The following is a 19936-nucleotide window of genomic DNA, read 5'->3' as shown; positions in this document are numbered from 1 at the left end:
TTGTCCTGTTGCATCACCCAACTTCTGTTGAGCTTCAATTGGCGGACAGATAGCCTAACATTCTCCTGCAAAATATCTTGATAAATTTGGGAATTCATTTTTCTGTCAATAATAGCAAGCTGTCCAGACCCTGAGGCAGCCCCAAACCATGATGCTCCCTCCACCATATTTTACAGTTGGGATGAGGTTTTGATGTTGGTGTGCTGTGCTGTGCCTTTTTTCCTCCACACATAGTGTTGTGTGCTCCTTCCAAACAACTCAAATGTAATTTAGTCTGTCCACAGAATATTTGCCAGTAGCGCTGTGGAACATCCAGATGCACTTTTGCAAACTTCAGACGTGTAGTAATGTTTTTTTTTGGACAGCAGTGGCTTCTTCCATGGTGTCCTCCCATGACCACCATTTCTGTTTAGTGATTTACATATTGTAGACTCGTCAACAGAGATGTTAGCATGTTCCCGAGATTTCTGTAAGTCTTTAGCTGACACTCTAGGATTCTTCTTAACCTCATTGAGCATTCTGCGCTGTGCTCTTGCAGTCATCTTTGCAGGACAGCCAGTAGCAACAGTGTTGAACTTTCTCCATTTATAGACAATTTGTCTTACCGTGGACTGATGAACATCAAGGCTTTTAGTGATACTTTTGTAACCCTTTCCAGGTTTGTGTAACTCAACAATTCTTAATCTTAGGTCTTCTGAGATCTACTCTGTTCGAGGCATGGTTCACATCAGGCAATGCTTCTTGTGAATAGCAAACTCAAATTTTGTGAGTGTTTTTTACAGGGCAAAGCAGCTCTAACCAACATCTCCAATCACATCTCACTGATTGGACTCCAGGTTAGCTGACTCCAATTAGCTTTTGGAGAAGTCATTAGCCTAGGGGTTCACATACTTTTTCCAACCTACATCGTGAATGTTTAAATTATGTATTCAATATAGACAAGAAAAATACAATTTGTGCGTTATTCGTTTAAGCACACTGTTTGTCTGTTGTTGTGACTTAGATGAAAATCAGATCAAATTTCATGACCATTTTATGCAGAAATCCATGTAATTCCAAAGGGTTCACATACTTTTTCTTGCCACTGTATGTTTTATGAACATAAAGTGATTAGTGAATCATTCTAATAAGTTTGGTTGTAATAAAATTAAACAAAAAACAAGAAATCAGTATTTATTATTTTAAACAACAAAATGGAATGATATAATAAAATTGCCAGCATAAAAAAAGACACGCATTGCTGTTGAACCAGCTTTCATTATAGTAGGCCTAAGGCAGGGCTTGGGTTTTGAACATAGGAAATGGATAACAAGCCATTTTTACAGGTTACAGATCTAAATACGAGATTCACCGGTATTCATCAAGGTTGTCGTCTTTCGTTTCATGATGGACATCAGCACGTAGCCTACATCATGGAGGGGGTTTTAAGCATGTCCAAAACAGGACCTGCATGGCTAAAATAATGTGGGCCTGCCTACAATACATAGATGAAAAGGGAATGTCAGCTCACTGTTTAACTCCTCTCAAACTTGATATTTTAATAAAGCTTTGGTGATTAAAATTGATTTCCAAGCTGTCTCAGGAGCCAAACCCTTTATCGACAGTCTTGACTACTGCTTTGGGCGGACAAAAAAAATCCTTAATTGAGAGGAGGGGAGGCTGTGCTTGGTTTTTTAATCAAATAAAACTAAATGGGAAAAACAAATGTTTTTTATGTTTCTAAATACGAAGTATACATGCACCAAAAGCACATTAGGCTACTCTTATTCCATGCGCATATGGGCAGTGTGCATCACGGCTGGATAGGCTGCATTTCTAGGGTCAAAATTCATGCCATAACAAAAACAGCTTTTGGATGGTCTTAAATATCCTTATCAGCACTGCCTGAAATTAGCACTTTGGATCATGCTTTTAAGGACACGCCTATAATATTTCCACCCCACAAGCAAGCTGATATAAGACGGGTAAATTGCCGAACTTGGCGTTAGGGCCGAAAAATACTCTTTATCGACGGTGATGCTTTTGTTGCAGCGGCAACTGGCACCCGAGGAGCAAAGCATCCTCCGTAGGTGTGTGTGTACAGTAAGTATACACATTTGTTACAGCCAGACTTTTTTTATCCCCCCGCACCCCTCCCCAACGACCACTTGACCTTTACTTGAAGATAGGAACATCTAAATTCCATCGACCCGCATTCACCTTGGAGAACGTTTTAGGGCTTTGCAAAGGATTTACAGATAAAGGGAAAGCTCACACCTGGGCATCTCCTTCTGTGTCAGGGGATTGGAAGTCATGCTACGGAAGAAAGCGTTCACTAAACAGTATCCGCCGGACTAGAAAGACAGGTCTTTTTCATAGTCATGGCCGTCCTATGGGTTCACATTTCAGTTATTGGTATCTGCTAAATGTCAGAGCTTAATATTTATTATTACGTGTCTGCGGTGGCAGAGGCCTTTTACATGTGACATGAAGAGGTATGCATTACCAGGAGGTATAATTCATAGTGCTACATATTCACTGTACAGTGTCACGTAAATAAGACCTGGGCCCATATCCACAAAGCATCTCAGAGTAGGAGTGCTAATCTCGAATCTGTACATATAATCTTAATCATTATAATCTAAAAGGCCAAACTGATCCTAGATCAGCACTCATACTTTGAGATGCTTTGTGGATGTGGGCAATGTGCAACAAAACACAGTACAGTAGAACACAGTATCATAGAACCACAAAGCACAGTAGTTAATTCGGTGATTGCTACAGGTACAGCCCTGTATAGACATACTCTGAGGGGTAAATGTCAGCCTAGTGAATACATGTTGAGTAATAATGCCTCAATCTCCATCCTCTCACCTACAGATCTGTACCCGGTGTCCACCTGGCGTGGCATATACCCGCTGGCAGGTGAGAGTTTAATTAAAAATCCTGGCATTTCCATGTGAATGCGGCATGCCCTCCCCCACCAACCTTCCAAACAGTACTTACCTAACACGCATTACAAGTCATCATCACAACACACAGGGGAAACTATCCGTGGCCAGGGTAGGCTTCTTTCATCAGAAATGGTTAGTGCCGCCTGCCTGCTGCGTCTGTTGGCTTATTGAACACATGGCAGGCAATGGGGTTCAAATGCTAAGCAGACAGAAGCCTTTGTAAACAACCGTTGTAAATCGATGGTGGAGAAGAGGGAGGACGTGGGGAGGGATGATGGCTTTGAGAAAGGCCCAGGGGAGAGAAGCATTTATTTAATGGTTATCATTACCATGTCTATAGTGGCAGTGATGAGGTCTCTCCTCATGTCCTTATAGGCCTACACCACTGCATGTTGCCTGTTGCCATTATTATGGCGTTTTAACCTCCTTTATAGTGCTTAGGAATGAGAGAGCGAGGAGGATAAATGGAGAGGAGGACAGTTAGAACGAAACAGTAAAGGAGAGAAGAGAGGGAGAGCAGAAGGGGAGTTAGTAAAGGAATAGAGAGATAGAAAAGAGAGAGATTGGGAAATATAATACTGTGAAAAATAAAGTAAAAGGTCAAATATAAGGTTGTATATATGTATGAGGAACAGAAGAAGTGTACAAAAGCTGAAGAACATACACAGGTACTTTCCGCAGGTGCTGGAGATGTAGGCAAACTCATAGAAAACAGAAAGGAAATCACCAACACACTGCTGCACATGCACCGAAGTGATTTTATTTATAACAAAGTTTCCAACCTTGGGTCTTCATCAAGCATCCATATCCCAGGTGGGGTGGAATGTCCTATATATAGGGGCAATACTCAGTGAGGTAAAAATATATAACATTAGTTCACAATATTAACATTCAATGTATCGAAATATATGATCATACACAAGGAATGTGATCAATATTTACAGTGATATATATATATATATATATATATATATATACACAGTTGAAGTCGGAAGTTTACATACACCTTATCCAAATACATTTAAACTCAGTTTTTCACAATTCCTGACATTTAATCCAAGTAAAGATTCCCTGTCTTAGGTCAGTTAGGATCACCACTTTATTTTAAGAATGTGAAATGTCAGAATAATAGTAGAGAGAATTATTTATTTCTGCTTTTATTTCTTTCATCACATTCCCCCTGGGTCAGAAGTTTACATACACTCAATTCGTATTTGGTAGCAATGCCTTTAAATTGTTAACTTCGGTCAAATGTTTTGGGTAGCCTTCCACAAGCTTCCCACAATAAGTTGGGTGAATTATGGCCCATTCCTCCTGACAGAGCTGGTGTAACTGAATCAGGTTTGTAGGCCTCCTTGCTCACACGTGCTTTTTCAGTTCTGCCCACACATTTTCTATAGGATTGAGGTCAGGGATTTGTGATGGCCACTCCAATAACTTGACTTTGTTGTCCTTAAGCCATTTTGCCACAACTTTGGAAGTATGCTTGGGGTAATTGTCCATTTGGAAGACCCATTTGCAACCAAGCTTTAACTTCCTGACTGATGTCTTGAGATGTTGCTTCAATAAATTCACATAATTGTCCTCCCTCATGATGCCATCTATTTTGTGAAGTGCACCAGTCCCTCCTGCAGCAAAGCACCCCACAACATGATGCTGCCACCCCCGTGCTTCACAGTTGGGATGGTGTTCTTCGGCTTGCAAGCATCCCCCTTTTTCCTCCAAACATAACGATGGTCATTATGGCCAAACAGTTCTATTTTTGTTTCATGAGACCAGAGGACATTTCTCCAAAAAGTACAATCTTTGTCCCCATGTGCAGTTGCAAACCGTAGTCTGGCTTTTTTATGGCGGTTTTGGAGCAGTGGCTTCTTCCTTGCTTAGCGACCTTTCAGGTTATGTCGATATAGGACTCGTTTTACTGTGGATATAGATACTTTGTACCGGTTTCCTCCAGCATCTTCACATGGTCCTTTGCTGTTCTTCTGGGATTGATTTTCACTTTTCGCACCAAAGTACGTTCATCTCTAGGAGACAGAATGCGTCTCCTTCCTGAGCGGTATGACGGCTGCATGGTCCCATGATGTTTATACTTGCAATCTATTGTTTGTACAGATGAACGTGGTACCTTCATGCATTTGAAAATTGCTCCCAGGGATGAACCAGACTTGTGGAGGTCTACAATTTTTTTTCTGAGGTCTTGGCTAATTTCTTTTGATTTTCCCATGATGTCAAGCAAAAAGGCACTGAGTTTGAAGGTAGGCCTTGAAATACATCCACAGGTACACCTCCAATTGACTCAAATGACGTCAATTAGCCTATCAGAAGCTTCTAAAGCCATGACATAATTTTCTGGAATTTTCCAAGCTGTTTAAAGGCACAGTCAACTTAGTGTATGTAAACTTCTGACCCACTGGATTTGTGATACAGTTAATTATAAGTGAAATAATCTGTCTGTAAACAATTGCTGGAAAAATTACTTGTGTCATGCACAAAGTAGATGTCCTAACCGACTTGCCAAAACTATGGTTTGTTAACAAGAAATTTGTGGAGTAGTTGAAAAACGAGTTTTAATGACTCCAGCCTACACAATATTCAATTAGGATACAAAACACAATTATTTGGAACTATAAAAACGGTTTTAAGTCGAACTCCTCGTTAAGGCCAAGAGGAGACAGTGTGTCGAGGCTGTGGATCCAGAAAGATTCCCTTTTTGAAGAAGTTTCCTCTCAATGTCCCCTCCGCTGCGTGACATCTTGACCATTTCTATTCCTATGTATCTCAGAGAACTAATAGGATGTCCAGCTGGTACAAAATGAACAGCAACCGGGTTTTTCTCTCTCACTTGTCCGTATATTGCTGTAGTCCAGGTCTGAAGGCTTCTACGGGTTTTCCCTATGTAAGACAGATCACAAGGACATTTCAACATGTACACAACATTGGTGGACATGCAGGTAATAAGACCTTTGATCTTAAATATTTGTGCGTGAAACTGCATTGAGTACATTGGCCACGTTTGTAATTACCCTCCAGAACCTTGTCCAACTATGTTTCCCTTTTCTCTGGTGGATAATCACCGTTTGGGGTCTTTTAAAGACCATACGTAGGGGATATTTACAGATGGGTTTCAATTGTGGGTTATTATCAATAATGTACCAGTGCTTCCTGATAATGTCCTTAAAAAATGCTTTCCCCAATGGTGAGTATCGGGTAAAGGATGAGGGGTTGAAGGCTTTTGGTTGAAGGCTTTCCAAGTGTGTTAGCCCATCAAAATGATTATTGGCATGTTTTACCCAATTGTCTTTGTACCGCCTTTCCTTAAACCTTTGTGTGAGGTCCGTGGTCTGTTTCTGGTAAGAAGCATCAGAGCTGCATATTCTTCTGATGTGGCTGAACTGACTTACAGAGAGACTTATAATTGGACGTGGATGAACGCTGTCACCTCTAAGGAGGGTGTTCCTGTCTGTAGTTTTCCTATAGAGGGAGGTTTTGTCCTAAATAACCATCACATCAAGAAAACTGATTTGGGGTAGGTCATAGTTAATGGTATAACGAAGGTGCTCATTCATAGATTTTAGATAGGCATGGAATTCCAAGAGTTCTTCCTGGATACCAGCATAGATCGCTAAAATGACATCTATATATCTCAGAATTAGGAGAATATGGGAGAGAAAGGGGTTAAGGTCTGGATTCAGCACCACCTGTTTCCTAGATATAGGTTACCATAATTAGGAGCCATCGTGCTCCCCATCGCTGTTGGTCTGGAGGAAAAAGTATCCTCTGAAGACAAAATTGTTGGAGGTTAGTACCAGTTCAGTCCACTTAAGTGATAATGCCAGAGAAGCCGGTGTTTGGAGGATATATTGGTTCGTCGAGGGCCGGCAAGCCGTGCCAATATATCCTCCAAACACCGGCTTCGAGGGCATAATCACTTTCATACAACGGGTTACCAACATATAAACATTTTTTTTTTCATGACCACATTATTTTGATTAATTTATTCATCCTATTTCATCCTTCCACAAGATATAGTCCCGACACAAATCTAGGGTTGCTAGAGACCCAGTTATTCAGTCTTATTGTTCTGTATCTGTATCTATGGACGCGACCCAGTCGTTCGTTCTAAACTGTCTGGCAATGTTCTTATCCCTTGCTGGCTAGCTAGCCAACTACGGCTAACTTACAGTCACGTCAAAAAGTGCAGCCAGAATAACAGCAAAGTAGCTGCATTTGCATTTGTTTAAGCTGTTTTCTAGTGACATTAATTTGGGTACATCCATAACATTGAGTTAATGAGGCGCGATTTCGCCTGGTATAGAAAATGTGCTCACTCGTCAGGACACTGTTGTTCAGAGGAGCTAGCCAACAACACAGCTACAGTAACACAATCACTGCAAACTGAAGCTGGAAAGACTGCAAATTAGCTGCGTTTCGTTTGACCTTTTTTCAATTGACCTTTTTTGTATATATCCATAAAAATGATACCAGCTGATTCATGATTTTGACTGGCTGAAAAACGCTGCCTGCCTGTCTGGTCCTAACACGTTCATTACTATGGGACAACAGGAGATTGAATTTGAATATTGAAACAATGTTACAAATGTCGGAGAGACAGACAGCAAGGTTTATACACATCCCCGCTGTTGAAAAAAAAATGTTAGTCTAAAAGAAATGTGAGATAATGTCTATTTGCTTTTTATAGTGGAGATCAAGTTTATAAATTGCCTGGCTGGGCTGATGAGACAGTGGATTGAACAGAGTAAATAGGCATTTTAACATCATAGATTTAGCTGGTGGCAACTTGTGGAATAGACACCAGCTGGAATGTGGTTTTAACCAATCAGCATTCAGAATTAGACCCACCCGTTGTATAAAATACAGTTAGGGCTAGGAAGAGCATTAGGGGGACGTTCATTGAGGTAGAACTTGAGGGCCTCTCGGCCCCCCTGATGGGGGATGTTAGTGAAGAAGTACTCAAAGTTGTGTCTCCATATGTCAGTCTCTCTCTAGCAGTTGGAGAGTTGATGCATGGCTAGGCTCAGTGACTGATGGAAATCCCTCAGGGTATTATCTCTGAATTACAGCACACTGCAATGGGGGATTCAAGTGTGTATGTGTGTCCCCACAAGAATAGTAAACTAAGACAAATTTGGCAAACTGGGGACATTTTGTTAGTCCCCACATGGAAAAATACTATTTCTAGGGGTTTAGGGTTAAGGTTAATATTAGCGTTGGAATTAGGGTTAGGAGTTAAAGGTTTAGGAGTTAGGGTTAGGTTTTGAGTTGAATGGCAATCAATTGTGTCCCCCAACAAGGTTAGTTAAACAAGACTGTGTGTGTATGTGTGTGTGCGTGGAAGAGAGAGTGAGAGATAGAGAATCTGAAGATTACGAACGAGAAGGAAGGAGAGGTATAGTCAGGACATCTCCATTTGATGCATGTTGATTGCCATGCAAGTAGAAGAAAGAGTACTTGAGTGCAGCTACAGTATAGTACAAGCATTCCCATTCACTTGCTGCACGGCTCTGTGGTTGAGCAGGTCTTCTCAGGTAGTGCATGACACAAGCATCCACACACACACTGCAGGTTAATAGGCTGTATACAGCAGAAGGTCAGTGCCTCCTACAGGCTGTGTGTGAGACGACCTGCAGTGTTACCAGAAGGAGTAGGGGACAGTGAACAGAGCCTGCCATTTCTCACACAGACATACACAAGCGCACACACACACACACACACACACACACACACACACACACACACATATATTTGTTCAATGCCAGGTGCCTTTTCACACAGTATCAATCAATTCAAGGCATAAAGGCTAGTATCATGGTGCAACCTGCACAGCATGGCTCTTTCATAGTGGTGGTAGCTTTCATTCTGAATCATACTTAACCTCCCTGTCACCTCCCTTATTTGACCATACACTTTCTTCCATCATTCAATAATGATTTCCTTTTAAAGTACAACCTGGTATTTTATTGCTGGTACATTTGGTCCTTGTAGAGCACTTACAAGCTCTCAGGTCCATTGACTGGTGTTGAGCAGGAGAAAGAGAGTTGATGAAGATTAGTCGTTCCTGTATACTCTCTCTTTCACACAAACACACTTTCTCTCTCTCTTTCACAACTTGAGATAACAAGTGACATGCTCAGCCATCATAGAGCCAGAGCAATTACTTGGCAGGAGCTTTGTCAGGCCTTAATAAAAAACATGGAGGGCAGGATGAGGACTGGAGTGATGAGAAGTCTTTCCTCTCTCTCTCTCTCTCTCTCTCTCTCTCTCTCTCCTGTCATCCATTTACTGCACTTGTAACTACTGTGCACTGAACAACAATATAAAAAGGCACCAGGTAAGTGTTGGTCCCATGTTTCATGAGCTGAAATAAAAGAGCCAAAAAATGTTCCATATGCACAAATAGCGCATTTCTCTCAAATGTTGTGCACAATTTTGTTTACATCCCCGTTAGTGAGCATTTCTCCTTTGCCAAGATAATCCATCCACCAGAACGGTGTGGCATATCATGGAGCTGATTAAACGGCATGATCATAACACAGGTGCATCTTGTGCTGTGGACAATAAAAGGCCACTCTAAAATGTGCAGTTTTGTCACACAACACAATCCTGCAGATGCCTCAAGTTCTGGGAGTATGCAATTGGCACGCTGACTGCAGGAATGTCCACCAGAGCTGTTGCCAGAGAATTGAATGTCCATTTCTCCAACGTCGCTTTAGAGAATTTGTCAGTACGTCCAACCGTCCTCAAAACCGCAGACCACGTGTATGGCGTTGTATGGGCGAGAGGTTTGCTGATATCAAAATTGTTAACAGAGTGCCCCATGGTGGCGGTGGGGTTATGGTATCGGCAGGCATACGCTACAGCCAACAAACACAATTGCATTTTATCGATGGCAATTTTAATGCACAGAGATACCTTGACAAGATCCTGAGGCCCATTGTCATTTCATTCATCCTCCACCATCACCTCATGTTTCAGCATGATAATGCACGGCCCCGTGTCACAAGGATCTGTACACAATTCCTGAAGGTGAAAATGTCACAGCTCTTCCATGGCCTGCATACTCACCAAACACGTCACCACCCATTGAGCATGTTTTGGATGCTCTGGATCGACGTGTACGACAGCCATTGAAGAGGAGTGGGACAACATTCCACAGGCCACAATCAACAACAGCCTGATCAACTCCGGTCGAAGGAGATTTGTTGTACTGCATGAGGCAAATGATGATTAAACCAGATACTGACTGGTTTTCTGAACTACACCCCTACTTTTTTTGACAGGTATCTGTGACCAACAGATACATATCTGCAGCGACATATCTGCATTTCCGTCATGAAATCCATAGATTAGGGCCTAATGAATTTATTTCAATTGACTGATTTCCTTATATGAACTGTAAATAGAGTAAAATCTTTGAAATTATTGCATTTATACTTTTGTTCAGTATTCTTCCTGCCAGGTCTGTTAACTTTAGATATAAATCAGGAATAGCAAAGAATAAAAGGACCACATTTCCACAGTCAGCGGCCTGTTTTGAATTAATCTGTTTGTGTTGCAAATATATTGTCCTTCATGTTTGGATGGAAGTGTCTCTGGTATGTAGGCCTACTGGGACAAAATGCTACTAGTGTTCTCCTGCTCTGTCTCTCTCTGCGGCTTTCCAACAATTCTGATGTCTTTAGTGGGAGCCACTGTGTGTGTGTGTGTATAAAGGGCTTGTCGTGATCAGTGATGGAGTGTAGTAATGTTGATCTCCCTTTGATTGTCCCTCTGCAGAAGGCAGATGAAGACACAGCTGCACAGACAGAGAAATGCAGTGCCCGCTGGTTATACAAACAAGTACACAAACACAAATCTACCATCTCAAGTGAGTCACCAAGGCTCTCTGGGCACTGACTGTTTCTTAGAAATGTACACCATTTAAACATGTTCTAATCCAAGTATGCCAGTCCTTACATCACGTCCCTCTCCTTCACCTTATCTTAGTCCACATAAGGAAGTCTTCGTCAATGGGGGAAATGATTAGTATTATTTAAAGTACACTCACACAACACAAAGCACCACATAGGATGCAGATTGTCAATTATTAGCATTTCACATTTACCGTTTTAATATGAATTGTTTACCAGACATTTTTTGACAAGTTGGTGCTTCTTTTGTTGTGTCTTCAACAGTCACATACAGTATTGGGGATATTTTCAGCTACACATTTGGGGTGAACTGAGACAAGAGGGGTCATTTTTCTTCATATAATTCACCTTGAACTGAATGTTTTCCTGAACCGTGTAGATAACTAGTCTGTTATGAGAGGGGTTCATTTGAAAGGGCTACAGATATCAGGACTGCGTTCAGTTGTCAAACGTTGCAGATAGAAATGCCATAGAGCCGACTTGATTCCTTGTTCTACATGCCAGAGAGGTAGCATAGAACTGAACAAAGAATGTCTCACATGATGTCATCATCATGCAGGTCGACATACCAAAAAGGTGTAAAGAATATAGTGTCAGTAATATAGGTTACGTCATTATAAAAAAAAGAAGATAAAATGCCAACTCATCTGCTCTGGGCAGAATAGTCGCTGGTAGGTAAGTGAGGTTAAAACAGTCAGCAGTGCCACTGTGAAACTTAATTTGTGCAGTAATATAAGAAGTCCACAAGGTGGCAGCAGAGGCACACTGTTCTCTTAGTAGTGCGAGTCCTCTTCCCAACAGGATATGCCTACATGGGTCCTATTTGAATACAACTAAAATGCATTCTTCCTTCCTTCCTTCCTTGCTTCCTAGAAATAATCCCTGATCTGACTGTTATTTTATTTATTTAAACTTTAGTTAACTAGGAGAACAAATTCTTATTTACAATGACAGCCTACCCCGGCAAAACCATAACCTGAACGACGCTGGGCCAACTGTGCGCCGCCCTATGGGACTCCCAATCACGGCCGGTTGTGATACAGCCTGGAATCGAATCAGGGTCTGTAGTGACGCCTCTAGCACTGAGAAGCAGTGTCTTAGACCGCTGTGCCACTCGGGGTTGGTGAAACATATTGCATTCACCTATACTATCCTTAAGCAATAAGGCCCGAGGTGCCTTATTGCTATTATTGTTACCAACGTAATTAGAGCAGTATACGGTCTGATATACCACAGTTGTCAGCCAAATCAGCATTCAGGGCTCGAACAACCTAGTTCATAATGTTGAATAAGTCATGGATTATTTCACAGAAGTGGGAAGGAGGGATGTGCTTCTGAAGTATTGGAACAGGGTCATGCTTTCATCTCTTTATCATGATGCACTTTTGACCTTTCCCATCATGGCACCCTCCCTTTTGAGTCTGTATGGTGCTTGTCTTTAGACAGACAATGTTCCTGCCTCAGTCTCCTCAACAGCATATCAATCAATAGGCTCCTGCGATGGCTAGGCTAGACTTAGCAGTAGGCCAGCCTAGCTCCAAGGTAACAAGTGTCACTGTCACTGTATTGGGGTGCAGCGGTGGCTCTTGTAGGTACCCAGGTGACGGAAGCTCCTCCCACATTGCTGGCAGCAATAGGGTGTGGCACCACTATGGATCCTCTGGTGGGTATAGAGGTTACCAAGCTCCTTGAAGCGCCGCCCACACTGCTGGCACGCGTAGGGGCTCTCCCCTGTATGCACCCGCTGGTGCCTCTTTAAGCCTGAGAGCACTGGGAAGCCTTTCCCACACTGGGGGCAAGGGAAGGGGCTCTGCCCGCCGTTGTGCCCCAGCCGGTGACTCTTCAATCGGGCAGCGTGCCGGAACCTCTCCCCACACTCGGGGCATATGAAGGGCTTTTCCCCTGTATGGATGCGCTGGTGCTGCCGCAGGTTGCCCAAATAGTTGAAATGGCGGCCACAGTCGCCGCACTCGTAGCCCCCTTCCACTTTCTTCTCCCTCGTACCTCCCCCACCTCCTCCTCTTGCTAGGCTCATCCCTCCGGATCCAGCCCCCATGCTCCCACCTTCCAGCACCCCCAACCCCCGCTTGGAGTTACTGCTACCCTCCCCCAGGGTGAGGAGTGCGGTGGAGGTGGACTGCAGGGCACTGTGGGTGCCGGTGGTGTTGCCGTGTATCAGTTTGATGTGTTCCTCCAGGAACAAGGAGTCGGGGCAGAAGGTTCCACACAGCGGGCAGAGGTATGTGTGGGAGGGAAACTGCTGGCCTGTGAACCGACACATTAATGACTACAGTTATCGCACTCAGTCCACTAGAGTTCCTAAGCATGGAATTGAAGCATGCAGCCAAAGCAGCAGCAATAAGGATTGATCAGAAGGTTGTCAACACACTGCAAAACTTTTTAAAAAGTTGCATTTTTGCGAAATAAATGGAGCAAAAAAGTTCAATGTGCAAAGATGAAGACGCTCAATGTCACAAATAAATGACCCTGAAGAAGACACAGTGATGCCGAAACGTTGGTAAATACCCATTAAATTGCTGGGAGATTATACATGGAGTGTGCGACTTTATTTTGATAGTTCACAAGTTAATGACGACATGATATGAAGTGTAAAGGTCTTCTCCCTCTCCTCTCACCTGGTTCTAGTCGATCCACATGGTCCTCCACAGAACCGTCCCCTTCCCCTCCTGAAGAGCCCTGGGGGGCCAGGGGAAAGTCAGGGGTGTGGGCGTCATGGGCGAAAGGTGCTGAGGGATGCTCTAATCCACCATCCCTTTCGGTTGACTCATCACCCTCTTCCTCGTCTTTCTCTTCTTCATCTTCATCTGGTATTGTCTCACATTTAGGCTCCCTCATACCTGCATAAACAAACACATGGTTTGGCTTTTATGATGCCAATTTACAGAAAAGTCGAGTGGGCCTATACAGCCTTTACATAGACACATGCAATGGTGCAAGACCGGATAGCATCCATTCCCAATGTATACCCCACTCCATGGCCAATGCACATAACAGTGATTAGTGCAGTGAGTGATTGATGAGTTTACCTTTCAAATCCGACGTGTACTCCACACCCGTCATCCATTCGTAGTCGTAGATCCGTTTGCTTCCCGATGGTAGCATGCCGAATATGTCATCCGTGTTCGAGTCCGACTCCTCATCCCCAGACCCCGCGTCAGGGATGGTGTCCGGCCACAGGTTGAGGGAGTGCGGCTGGGGGTCGTGGCGGCTGTCCCTGTCACTACCAGACGGAGGATTGCTCGGGTCGCTGTCCGCTTCAGCCCCCCGTGAATTCTTATCTTTCATCAGATAATCGCAAATTGCATTGATGTTTTCTTTCTTTACGCCAGGCATGGCTGGTTTGGCTTTCTTGGGGTCGTTGCTGTGCTTGCTGCCCGAATGGAAGTCTGATTTTCGGAATACAGATGATGCCTCGGTGGTCATTCCGCCGGGGTACGGGTCCCTACAGTCTCTTTGGATCTCCAGCCTTGCTTTAAGGACTTCAATTTCGTCTGTTTTCTCCCGAAGCTCAATTTTCAGAACCCGTATCCTGACGCTGACAATTTTCCTGATTTCGGACAATGCTGTCTCGAGCACGACTGTTATGTTTCTTCCAAGGTGTTCGGTGATGTCGTTCACCGAGCAGAGTAGCTCCTCGTCGGGTTCGAATTCCAAGAAATCATCGTCGGCTCTCGCCGTAGGCCCCGGCGTGTCCATGAATGCGTTTTGAGGGTCGGGAGAAAGGCTCGTTTCGGTGAAACTGTGGTTTCTTTTGCGGCTCATGTCTTTGGAGTCTTTAAAGTTAGCTAGCTAACAGACTAGCTTCTGTGGTTGGTAGAATGAGCGTCTCGTCAGCAACACTTCAAAAATAACTTCCGGGTCATGGAATTTCGGGTAAACGTTCAAAGTACAAGTACCCCACGTAATAGTAGAAAAGTGCCATTAACCTGTATTTATTTATTCACGATGTATGAAAAATATTTATCTTAACATTAACAGTAATTCATATTTGTTCATATTTAAGTGACATTTGTATTACATTTGTGGTTTAGCACATGTTCCAAGGTCAAATAAATGCCCCCATATGCATTACATAAACTGTTTTATAGAGGAAAAACGATTATTTGTGCCGATGTAAAAGTGGTTGGGAGTACTCAGTAGGGTCTGTGGAATCTATATCTGGTGCGATTTCATTGGGCTCTGAATAATCACAATCCATGTCTCAATTGTCTCAAGGCTTAAAAATCCTTCTTTAATCTGTCTCATCCCCTTCAACTACACTGATTGAAGTGGATTTAACAAGTGACATGTATAAGGGATTATAACTTTCACCTGGATTCACCTGGTCAGTCTATGTCATGGAAAGAGCAGGTGTTCTTAATGTTTTGTATACTCAGTGTATATACATTATAGAGAAAAATGTATTATTTGTGCCGATATAAAAGTGGGATGGGGAGTACTCCATAGGGTTTGTAGAATCTATATATGGTGTCACGGGGCTCTGAATAATACGGAGTGTTACTGGCCTTTTATTGTGGTCAAACCGTGTTACTCATTTGAATGTTTCTGAGTACTACATTAGCATTTTCTGAATGCTATAAGTGAATACTTAGAGCTGACCAAGTGAAACAGTCTCCTCACTTTAAAAAGGCCATTTCACAGTTTGAAGCATTGAATTCAGGGACATTTTCACAATCCATGGTTCAGGAACAACTTTATTACAATAGTGTAAAGGAAATAGTTTAGAATTAATCAACAAATGGCTGCACAAAGCCACATTTTGTAGTGTAGAGGTTCTCCACTTTGGTCTGAAAGAAGTCATTCACTTATGCACCGTCAAATGCAAGGAATGTGATTCCTCAAAACATAAAAACATTCCCAAGCCAACTCAGGGGAAACTGTCTTCACTAACTGAGGATTTTGATCAAATAAGCACTAGAGATTGGTTCAGGGATAAGATAATTGATGTGCACCTTGATCTTGTAAAATCTAATTTAGAGGATTACTTTGTGTTGATGTGCCCCGCTTCTTCATTTGTCAACAGTTCCAGAATGTTCTGAGAGGATAGATGTTCTACCTAAGGTACCTGGAATAGCACACAATTGGTGGCATTTTGAGAATGTAATTATACTTGTGAATTTAAAAGCACATTGGATGGACATATCTAAAAACATGAAAGATAAAGTATGTGGTCGCAGTAGTATAACATTGAGTTTTAAAGTAATGAACTCCTTAAAGCAGTATCAGAAGGAACTGGAGGGCATTCTTCACTGACTACAGAAATAGCTGGTGCTACAGTATTTGGCATTACATGAAAAAGTTGTGGACATTGTTCTGAAATATGAATTTGCTCATCATTGTGGGAATTTCAAAGCTCAGGTAGATGGAAGTAGTTGTGGTCCCGATATGTGTTGGTTCACTAAAGCGGTCGTATTTGGCGATAACGTCAATGAATTAATTCACAATAACGTGAGATGTTGTATTTTGCATGAATGTTATTTAAGAATGTGTAAATCAGATTCATTGAGTATAATGGTGAACACTATCCCCCTAAAAAAAATCATATTTGATTAGTAGAGACCTTACTGAGTATTTCCCACCCCACTTTAGAGGAAACAGGTAGAATAGTTTTCTCTCTACGAGCCAATATGTATCCCATGCACAGTGTATTGCAGTGTATTCAAATTGTGGGCTATGGAGGGTCGGAGAACAAAGTGTTGCTGGATATGTTTTACACAGTCCTCCTCAAAAACAAATCATATTTGGTTAGTAGAGACCCTATATTCTCACCGCACTTTAGCTGAGGCAGGTAGTAGGGTTTTCACCTATTTAACCATAGTAAAGTCCAGCAACACTTGCTATGACCTAGCTTTTTGTTCAAACTCACCTGTTTTGTATTTTAGGAACTCTAGTGAGTAGACTGCACCCTGGTTTTATGGACACACAATCAATCTTTTTTTCCTGTAGAGTGCAATTCGTTTGTGCAATACAACAGAAATGCAATACGACTTTTATTAAACATTACATTTCAAAATTGCATCCTTGAACAATAGCACCAGTCAATAAACATTAATAATGTTGTTGTTTTTTTAGCAGTAGGCTGTTATGTTCTTGACATTAATTTACTTAAGCTCCAACCATTTCTCAATGTGCTCCACCTTATAATATTCTTTATCTTATATTTTTATTTTATTTAACCTTTATTTAACTAGGCAAGTCAGTTAAGAACAAATTCTTATTTACAATGACAGCCTACGAACAGTGGGTTTTGTTCAGGGTCAGAAGGACAGATTGTTACCTTGTCAGCTTTTATATATACATAACTTTAACATTATGCGCTATGCAAAGCCGCAATTTTTTTTGATTTCGTGTAGTTGTACCGCGGGCTTTTATTTTAAAGGCAAAATCCAAAAACCGGAAGTCTTAATGTGGATAGGATCCAGCTAGTGTTGCTGCCGTGACGCTATGACAGTACAGTCAGAGTTTCTAAAGCCAGAGGTGCAACATCGCGAGACGGTTGTGAAACAGACCAAACAGACCAGGCCGGGGTTTGGGATTTGAGAAGTCAATGAGAGAAGTGAAAAGTATTCCTTAGTTGTTAATAACATTTTCTCGAAATCTAAAGGCACAACCTAGATTCGAGCGAATGTTTTAAGTAGTTTAACATATTATTACTCCAACCTCGTGAAAGTGACAAACTGACACGTTTTTATTTTCGTTAAAAACAACTTTATATCGAAGGAGTGCCTTTGATTTGACGGCCTGCACATGCGCAGTTTGGCGGGAGACGACCGTTATACCACAGATTGAATAACGAGACAAATATTTCACCGGATGTATAAATGCGAAGCATCCGCTGGCGTTTACACTTATTACCAAATATGGTGGTGGGAGGAAGCCCAGTGGCTGGCAGTGAAAGAAGATGTAACTTAATACAGCTAGAAGGAAGTTACATTTTAAACTATAAATGTAATAACATGTATATAAGAAAACTATGTCAAGATGTTACTATTCCCTCTGCACATGAGCTTAGCTTGCCAATGTCGCCATGATATCGCCTACAAGTGTGAGCTGGGATTTCTATTGTAGAAGCAGTTTCTGCCTATCTTCATACTGTACTGTCTTTGGTACAGAATATGAACATAGGCTGAAACTGCTTCTCCAATAGAAATCCCCCGATTGCATCTGGGTTTAGACATCCAGTCATGCACCACAGAATTCAAAGTGCAGATTTCTGTGCAAATGGGTGGTTGATTGTGGACTTCAGGACACAGCAGAGGGAGCACCCCCCTATCCACATCGACGGGACCGCAGTGGAGAAGTTGGAAAGTTTTAAGTTCCTCTGCGTACATATCACTGACAAACTGAAATGGTCCTCCCACACAGACAGTGTGGTGAAGAAGGCGCAACAGCACCTCTTCAACCTCAGGAGGCTGAAGAAATTTGGCTTGTCACCTAAAACCCTCACAAACTTTTACAGATGCACAATTGAGAGCATCCTGTCGGGCTGTATCACCGCCTGGTACGGCAACGGCACCACCCACAACCGCAGGGCTCTCCAAAGAGTGGTGCGGTCTGCACAACGCATCACCAGGGGCAAACTACCTGCCCTCTAGGATACCTACAGTACCTGATGTCACAGGAAGGTCAAAAAGATCATCAAGGACATCAACCACCCAAGCCACTGCCTGTTAAGCCCTCTACCATCCAGAAGGCGAGGTCAGTACAGGTGCATCAAAGCTGGGACCGAGAGACTGAAAAACAGCTTCTATCTCAAGGCCATCAGACTGTTAAACAGCCATCACTAGCACAGAGAGGCTGCTGCCTACATACAGACTTGAAGTCATTGGCCACTTAATAAATGGAACACTAGTCACTTTAAAAATGCCACTTTAATAATGTTTACATATCTTGCATTACTCATCTCGTATGTATATACTGAATTCTATAATATCTATTGCATCTTAGCCTATGCCGCTCTGACATTGCTCATCCATATATTTATATTTATTTATTCTTATTCCATTCCTTTACTTAGATTTCTGTGTATTAGGTATTTGTTGTGGAATTGTTACATATTACTTGTTAGATATTGCCCCACTGTCGGAACTAGAAGCACAAGCATTTCGCTACACTCGCAATAACATCTGCTAACCATGTGTATGTGACCAATAAAATTTGATTTGATTTGAGAAGTTCCTGCCATGCTTTCAAGTCTTTCTTGTTGTATTTTCTTCAAGCTTCCAGCAGGTGTCAGTTTCGACCAAGACACCATATAGGCCAACGTTGACCTTTTGAATCCATTCGTCTTTCACACCCACTCTAAATACTATGATTTAATACCAGTCCTTCCTGTCAGAAATATTATTTGGGTTCATCTCCACAACATAATGCTATTATGTAACTGTCCATGCCATAAAAGGGAGTCATGGAGGCATTATAGGTCATTCTATATCAGTAGATATTTCCCAGTCACTGTACCGGAGTACCCACCCCCTTCTCCCCATACCACCCTGAAATAGCCACCAATCAAGTGTGAGTCGAGGTGTAATACATAGGCCTACACATATAGCCCGGTGGTTGGCCATACATAGTTTAACAAGCTAGGTTTATCTTACTGCTGCAGTTGGATGGACTGCTGCAGTTGGATGGATGCAGGTAGCCTAGCAGTTAAGAGGGTTTTTGGGCCAGTAACCAAAATGTTGCTGGTTTGAATCCCTGTGCCGACTAGGGGAAAGATTTGTCAATGTGGCCTTGAGCTAGGCACTTAACCCTAATTGCCCTTGTAAGTCGCTCTGGATGAGAGTGACTGCTAAATTACTAAAATGCAAATGTTTATGTAACTTCATCAAGGTCTCAGATGTATTCTACAGTGCAATGAGTGAGTGCACACTGAAATGCAATATTAAATGCAATACGCTCGTTAAGAAACATTTATTGACATCAGGTTTATATTTTCATATGCCGGCTGAGTTTGAGATAGAGTTTCACTTCTAAAAGTTCTCCATCTGTTACACCTATTAAACAACTGCATGCTGCCCTCATGTGGGAGACATGACAGGTAAATAGCAG

At 42.3% G+C, this 19936-nt stretch overlaps 1 protein-coding gene across 1 annotated transcript; it reads right to left on the bottom strand.

Moving 5' to 3' along the window:
- Positions 1-10971: 10971 nt before the first annotated feature.
- On the bottom strand, positions 10972-14739 carry LOC106577509 (zinc finger protein 16-like). Its single transcript, XM_014155598.2, has 3 exons — positions 13912-14739; positions 13501-13722; positions 10972-13129 (listed from the first exon to the last, which is right to left on the bottom strand). The coding sequence occupies exons 1-3, from the start codon at positions 14645-14647 to the stop codon at positions 12423-12425; spliced, it is 1665 nt and encodes a 554-aa protein (XP_014011073.1). The 5' UTR covers positions 14648-14739; the 3' UTR covers positions 10972-12422.
- Positions 14740-19936: the final 5197 nt, after the last annotated feature.

This window comes from Salmo salar, chromosome ssa18 (genome assembly GCF_905237065.1).
Source record: "Salmo salar chromosome ssa18, Ssal_v3.1, whole genome shotgun sequence".
Classification (NCBI taxonomy): Eukaryota; Metazoa; Chordata; class Actinopteri; order Salmoniformes; family Salmonidae; genus Salmo; species Salmo salar.
The sequence above is the reverse complement of the archived record's forward strand: the minus strand, read 5'-3'. Positions and strand labels throughout refer to the sequence as shown.

Excerpts from the sequence above, each read along its gene's own strand:
- LOC106577509 (XM_014155598.2), bottom strand. The coding sequence starts at position 14,647 with ATGAGCCGCAAAAGAAACCACAGTTTCACCGAAACGAGCCTTTCTCCC. Across the intron at positions 13,723-13,911 it reads GTACACGTCGGATTTGAAAG|GTATGAGGGAGCCTAAATGT; the intron begins GTAAACTCATCA and ends TTGTTTATGCAG. Across the intron at positions 13,130-13,500 it reads TGTGGATCGACTAGAACCAG|GCCAGCAGTTTCCCTCCCAC; the intron begins GTGAGAGGAGAG and ends GTCGGTTCACAG.